This window comes from Anolis carolinensis, chromosome 3 (genome assembly GCF_035594765.1).
Source record: "Anolis carolinensis isolate JA03-04 chromosome 3, rAnoCar3.1.pri, whole genome shotgun sequence".
In the NCBI taxonomy this organism is placed as follows: domain Eukaryota; kingdom Metazoa; phylum Chordata; class Lepidosauria; order Squamata; family Dactyloidae; genus Anolis; species Anolis carolinensis.
In genome coordinates this window covers 50,274,399-50,281,399 of record NC_085843.1, presented here as the reverse complement: position 1 = coordinate 50,281,399, position 7,001 = coordinate 50,274,399, and the positions used below count along the sequence as shown (strand labels likewise).

Here is a 7,001-nt window from a genome sequence, read left to right as displayed (position 1 = left end):
CTTTCTGAGTCTGATGACAATACAAACCACACTTTGCCCCAGAAATCCATTTATTTATGCAGCTTGTTATGTGTTTTGGTAAATAACTATTCATGCATTTGAAATCTGGGAACGACTATAGTCTTTATCTATACATCGTTGGAAAATGCCTTATGCACATCTCTTTTTGAGAAAGAAACTTCACCAAAAAGTTACTTTTCAGAATGTTATTTTCACCCTTACCTGACATGCATCAATGCCACCATTAAGGTTGCCAGCACACAGCATCCGAGAAGTAATCAAATCATCATAAAGCTTGCTACAAACACTTTGGTTAATTATTTTCACTTTGGCCTCTTGTAGTGTTTTTGCAAGCTGACCTGGATCAATGGAAGCATTGCAAAAATATTAAGTAGATCAAGATTTTTTTAAGATTGTAAACAATGAGACTGAGAATGAAAAACTATTATGAGCTGTTCTCATCCTTTTAACTTTAAACTGTTTATATATTCATGTTCTACAAATAGTATTCACATGACATAATAAATTATAGATATTGAATATGAATATAATTTCACATTCTTTAAATACAATAAACTTGCCTTCCCAGTGGTTTATAAAATTGATCAGCCTCTAAGGATGCATTGAAATTAATATCACCATATTTGTATTTAGAACAACCATAACAAACACTGGATTAGTCCATACCTTATTTATCTTATTCTGCAAAAGTTTATTGTATTTGCCAGATGTTTTTGAAAAGAAAGATTTCAAAGCAAACCCTAACAGCAGCCTATGGCTATAATTCACCAAAATGATACAGTATATTAGGGATATTTGCAATTTGCAATAAACATATCCAGAAATGAACATACTATTTTCTTTTATGGCTCCCCAGCCAGTTACATAGCAGACAGTTCCATAAATAAATACTCTAGGAGTGCTTGGTAAACATATGGGCTGTACCAGCTCAGTGAAGAATACCGGTGCCTCCATTTCCAATAGGGCAATATCATAGTCTGAGATATATTGGTCATAATGCGGATGGATAATAATCCTTTTGACTGCTCTCATTGCTACATAATCATTGATGTTTTTGTTAATGGTCTTTATACCCATATATGCTGTCCAGCCAGATGCTACTGAATATCTGAAAAACAGGGAAATAAAGTTATCTTTTGAGTACAGATCTTATATAGGCCCCATTAATTGTAAGAACTGTGGATCCCAGGGATAGGATGCAATCAGTTTTTTATCTGGAGAAATACAGCAGCAGTAGTTGATTATACATCAAAATATTGACCAATATTCTATAACAACTAATTAGTTAATTAACTATAAGAACGCTAACCATAAGTATAAGTATAACTTCAGGAGATATGTCTAGGACCACAAGTAATAGTAAACCTCATTGAATGAATGACCACTGTTAGAAGCATACCATTGAGATCCCTTCCACACAGCTGAAAAAAATTTCCCGCATTTTCTGCTTTGAACTGGAATATATGGCAATGTGGACTCAGATATCCTAGTTCAAAGTAGATATTGTGGATGATCTGCCTTGATATTCTGGATTATATGGCTGTGTGGAAGGGCCCTGAGTCATAGAAAATGCCTGATGGGACACGGATAAGTGAAACCGCCTACATGGATTCCATGGTTATGGGTCTTACAGGTTCAAAAATGTGTGGTCTAATTTGTACACTAAAAGATGTCAGTCTATACTAACCAGGTCTTAAGAACCAGTGCCCAAGCCTTGCAGAACCTTCCAACTCTATAGTTCTATGATTTTATCCAAGGGCTACCTCTTAAGGTGTCATCACACTTAAGCATTTTTCCACTTTAATCCACTTTAAATGTTGTGACTGCCTCTTGCAGAATTCTGGAGTTTGTAGTTTAGGGAGGGGCCTTTAAACTGCTCATCCAGGGAAGCCCTGGGTCCCCATCAACTACAAACTCCAGAATTCTACAGGAAGCAATCACAGCATTTAAAGTGGATCAAAGCGGAAAAATGCTCATGTGATGAGGCCCGTAGTCCCACCACCATCACAGGGGAGGGCCATCTCAGTAGCTGCTCCCAGACAGGATAGCTCCCACTCATGGGAGGCTAGATTGATATCTCCTCTGCTTTTTTTTTTAATTCCTCTGCATGTTTTTATTTAAATAGGCAAGTCATTAATTGGTTTCAGAAGGATCTTTTTAAATAGCAGAATGTGCTGTATTTTTATCCTCATCATTATGTTTCCAAATGAATTTATATTTTTACTCATGCTATTTTAATATGAAAGCTCCTTTATGTTTTAACTTTTAATGATTAGGTCATAGCTCTCTTTCCTTTTAACTTGTTTGTAAGCCACCATGCTGGGAGAAAGGTAAGATATAAATAAAATGCATAAACAAATTGTTAAAAGATGTACCAGCAGCAAGATGTGCTTGACCCCCCCCCCCCTTTTTGCCTCTGGCAGCTGCATTTGACTGCTATCCAGCTCCATTTGCCTTCTGAACCATCTAACTATGAGAAAACCCTGAGCCAAGATCATACTAGCTTCAGTGGCAAACCAATTTTGCTGCAAATAAGGTATGAAGAAAACAATTGCTGTTGTCCCATAGATTTGAAGAAAATTGGATTTCTAAACCTGGATGATGATGATGATGATGATGATGATGATGATGATAATGATATAATTGTGCGGTTTTCTGGCATTGTATATTTCTGCCGCTTCTGTGACTGTTCATTTGTATTTTGATTCTGTAGCCCACTTGTCGATGGATGTCCAGAATCAGCAGCATCCACTGCGGTCATTTTTATCCTGGGCGACGACCGAGCCAGTATAGACTTCGTTTTGGTTTGTTTCTCCATAGTACTAATGGGTTAGGTGATCTTAGTTCCACTCGTCAACTGAGACCTCTCTGGCTTGGTTGGACCTGCCAGTAGTTACACTACCACCAGCACAGCTCTCAGCATCCTTGGAGCAGTTAAGCCCCCCCCCCAACCACCACCACCACCACCACCACAACAACAACAACAAGGTGGCACCCATCGAGAACTACAACAAAAACTCTGGGTGGATAAAGGAGTTTGAAGAAAAATCCCCCGGAACAAAATAGAACAGATGGAAATAATAACTGAAATGATCAGCAAACGAGTGCAAAAAGTCAAGAACTGGACATCGCCTGGTAGTGATCAACTGCATGGATTTTGGCTCAAATATCTGATTAATCTACATGGGAAAATGGCCCAACAATTTAATGAGATGCTGCAGAAAGGAAGTATCAGTGAATGGTTAACAACTGCGAGAACATATCTGATACAAAAGGATCCAGCAAAAGGAGCAGCACCAGGAAACTACAGGCCAATAACGTGTCTGCCAACTATGTTTAAACTACTAACTGGCATCACAGCTGACAGAATTAAAGACCATCTTGAAGAAAAGAACATCTTGCCAGATGAACAGAAAGGCAACAAACAGAAAAGCAGGGGCACAAAAGACCAGTTATTAATTGACAAAATGATTCTGGAGAACTGTAAAAGCTGAAAAACTAATCTTCACATGACGTGGATTGACTACAAAAAGGCCTTTGACTCACTTCCATACAGCTGGATCATCAAGTACCTGGATGCCATCAGGATCTGTAAAAACGTTGCCACTTTTATTGAAAATACGATGGAGCACTGGAAAACCGAACTGTTTGTTGGAAATTAAAACTATGGACTTGTCAACATCAGAAGAGGAATTTTCCAGGAAGACTTATTATTCCCACTGCTTTTTATTATTGCCATGATCCCTCTGTCAACAATCTTACAAAAAAAACAAATCTCGGCTCTCAAACCTCTAAGAAATCTCACAAAATTTCACATGGATGTAGAGCAGATACCAAATTCTCAAAAGGAAACTCAATGGAGGCAACACCATCAAGGCCATAAACACCTGGGCCATACCTGTCATAAGATATACTGCTGGCATCATAAATTGAACGTAGATGGAACTGGACAATTTAAACAGAAAAACAAGAAAATTCATGACTATTCATCATTCACTTCATCCTCGCAATGATGTTGACCGGCTATATCTGCCTAGAACCTGCTTTGATTGAAGTCAAAAATCAGAAACTCCTCAAAGCACTGCAGGCAAAGAATCAGTACAAGAAGATTGCACTACAAACTAGAGCTGACAGCTGGCACAACAAATCATTGCATGGACAATTCCTTGACAAAATTGAAGGGAAAGCTGATGAGGAGAAGACATGGCTATGGCTCACCAATGGAACACTGAAGAAGGAGACAGAAGGCCTGATTCTTGCAGCCTAGGAGCAAGCAATCAGAACAAATACAGTTAAGGCCAAGATTGAAAAATCAACTAATGATCCAAAATGCAGACTGTGTAAGGAAGCTGACGAAACTATTGATCATATCCTCAGCTGCTGTAAGAAAATTGCACAGATGGACTACAAACAGAGGCACAACTATGTGGCCTAAATGATTCATTGGAATTTATGTCACAAGTACCACCTGCCAGCAGTAAAGACCTGTTGGGATCACAAACCTTCAAAGGTAGTGGAAAATGAGCATACAAAGATACTGGGGAACTTTTGAATTCAGACTGACAAAGTTTTGGAACACAACACATCAGACCTCACAGTTGTGGAAAAGAAAAAAGTTTGGATTATTGATGTTGCCATACCAGGTGACAGTCGAATTGACAAAAAACAACAGGAAAAACTCAGCCTTTATCAGGACCTCAAGATCGAACTGCAAAGGCTTTGGCATAAACCAGTACAGGTGGTCCCAGTGGTAATTGGCACACTGGGTGCCGTGCCAAAAGATCTCAGCTGGCATTTGGAAACAATAAACATTGACAAAATTACGATCTGTCAACTGCAAATGGCCAACAACTTTATTTTTATATCCCACCACCATCTCCTCGAAGGGACTCGGGTTGGCTTACAAGCAGGCCCAAGCCCAGAACAACAAGGTTTACAAACTAAAAACACATTTTAAAGCATAATAACACATATACCAATCTGTTTAAACTATTAAAAAGCAGAATATAAAAAGAACCATTAAAATGAATCAAAACAAACATCAATAACTAGATTGGGCAAGATCAGAAATTGTAGAGAGCTGAGCATGGGCTTGTGCAAAGATGTTCTATTTACCAGACTGACCGATCATCAATGACCTTGAGTAATGCCTTTTCAGGTCATCTAAACATCAAAACTGCTATGATTTTATTGTAGACACAGTGTCCACTCAAGGATGCTGGATCAGTTTGGCTCCCTGGCATGTTCTCAATTAATCCATCTGATATAAAGACAATTAATCCTCCAATTATGTCCATCTCATGCAGGACCGGCCCGAGGAAATTCGAAGGAGTACGCAAAAATTTTTTGCGCCCCCTCCCCTGCGCCGCAGGAGGCGTGGCCAGGACTGCCCCCGCCCCCCGCGCCCTAACCCCGCCTCCAACGCCGGGCGGCCACGCCTCCCACGGTGCGGGCGGCATGGAAGGCGGGGCCAGGGTGCGCGGCGCGGGAGGCGGGGCCAAACGTGAAAGGACTCCTGCTGCAGTGGGCGCGCGCCGTGGGAGGCGTGGCTGGTCCTGCCTCCCGCGGGGTGCGCCCTGGCGCAGCCAAGCTGCGGCAGGAGTTCTTCCAGGCCGCAGCCTGAAAGGACTCCCGCTGCAGCGGGCGCGCGCCATGGGAGGCATGGCCGGTCCCGCCTCCCGCGGGGTGCGCCCTGGCCTGGCTGCGCCATGGCGCGCCCCGCGGGAGGCGGGGCCAGAGCTGGCCATGCCTCCACGTCACATGGCCCCGCCTCCGCCAGGTGTGGCCCCGCCTCCCAGGGGTTCAATAGCGCCCCTGGGAAGGTGGCGCCCAACGCGGGGGCGTGGCCAGCGTGCCGTGTTGGGCTGGGCCTGATCTCATGTCACATGTAAGTGCCACTGAGTTCAGTGAGACTGACTCCTAGTTCAGTGGATATAGTGCATTTCTTTTGCCAAGCATAATACGTTGAGCATTGCTTATCCTGAATTCTGAAATCTGAAATACTCCAACACCTTTGCTTTCTCGTGGTTCAATGTATACAAATAGGGTTACACACATAAAGTTATTAAAAACATTGTCTGTAATAGATGTGTATGAAACTTACATGAATTTTCTATTTACATTTAGGTGAATACATCACCATGATATCTCATTATATATATGCAAATATTCCAAAATCTGAAAGAATCCAAACCATTTCTGGTCCCAAGTTTTTTGGATAAGGAATCCTCAACTTGTTTTTACTCTAAGTTCTTTAACTTCATAATGCTATACAAAAACTGGATATAATAACATTCTGATTTCTAAATTGAAATACTAGTTTGCATTGGCTATTTATCAGCAATATTTTTTATGTTACATGATGCATACCTTATAGAATCAGAGTCCTGAAAACAATGGGCAGCAGATACCAACCACCTATTGGAAATAATAGATGCACCACAGATATGACCATATGTTCCCAGCTGCAAGCTAGCTTGCCAAGGCCACTTTCCAGTCCTTGCATTTTCACCACCAACAATTCTGGGCCTTTTAAAGTGATTCCTTCCACAGGCTAAAATATAAAAGAAATAATACATAGAAAGGTTAGTTATCTAAAATCATGGGGTGGGGGAGAGAAAACGTGTTTTTATTCAGAGCAATTCTCCAACTTATTTGGAAGCAACAGTTCTGATTAATCCTATCATTTCACTTTCTCTGCAGCTTTTAAAATATCCCAGTTATTTCTTTCTTTTGCTTTCTTCCTCTGTCCTGAGCTTACTTCATTAGCTGGAAATTGCATTCAATTAAATTTAAATTAATGGTGGTAGAAGGGACATTTTGCATCAAGCTAACCCTAACCGGGACTGCCTTCCACCTAGAAACAGATGCCCTCACTGTGGAAGAACATGCGGGTCAAGAATAGGGCTCCACAGTCACCTATGTATCCACTGCCAAGACACTACACTTGGAAGGCCATTCTACTCGGACAGCGAGGGTTT

At 41.2% G+C, this 7,001-nt stretch overlaps 1 protein-coding gene across 1 annotated transcript in view; it reads right to left on the bottom strand.

Annotated features, from left to right (window-relative positions):
- Positions 1-283: 283 nt before the first annotated feature.
- LOC100567713 (suppressor of tumorigenicity 14 protein) overlaps positions 284-7,001 on the bottom strand; it is a 29,290-nt gene continuing 22,572 nt past the window's right edge. The window contains exons 12-13 of the mRNA XM_062974754.1: positions 6,391-6,574; positions 284-1,129 (exon numbers count right to left, since the gene is read on the bottom strand). Of these exons, the coding sequence (XP_062830824.1) occupies positions 613-1,129; positions 6,391-6,574 (701 nt within the window). The 3' untranslated portion in view covers positions 284-612. The remainder of the gene's footprint in view (positions 1,130-6,390; positions 6,575-7,001) is intronic.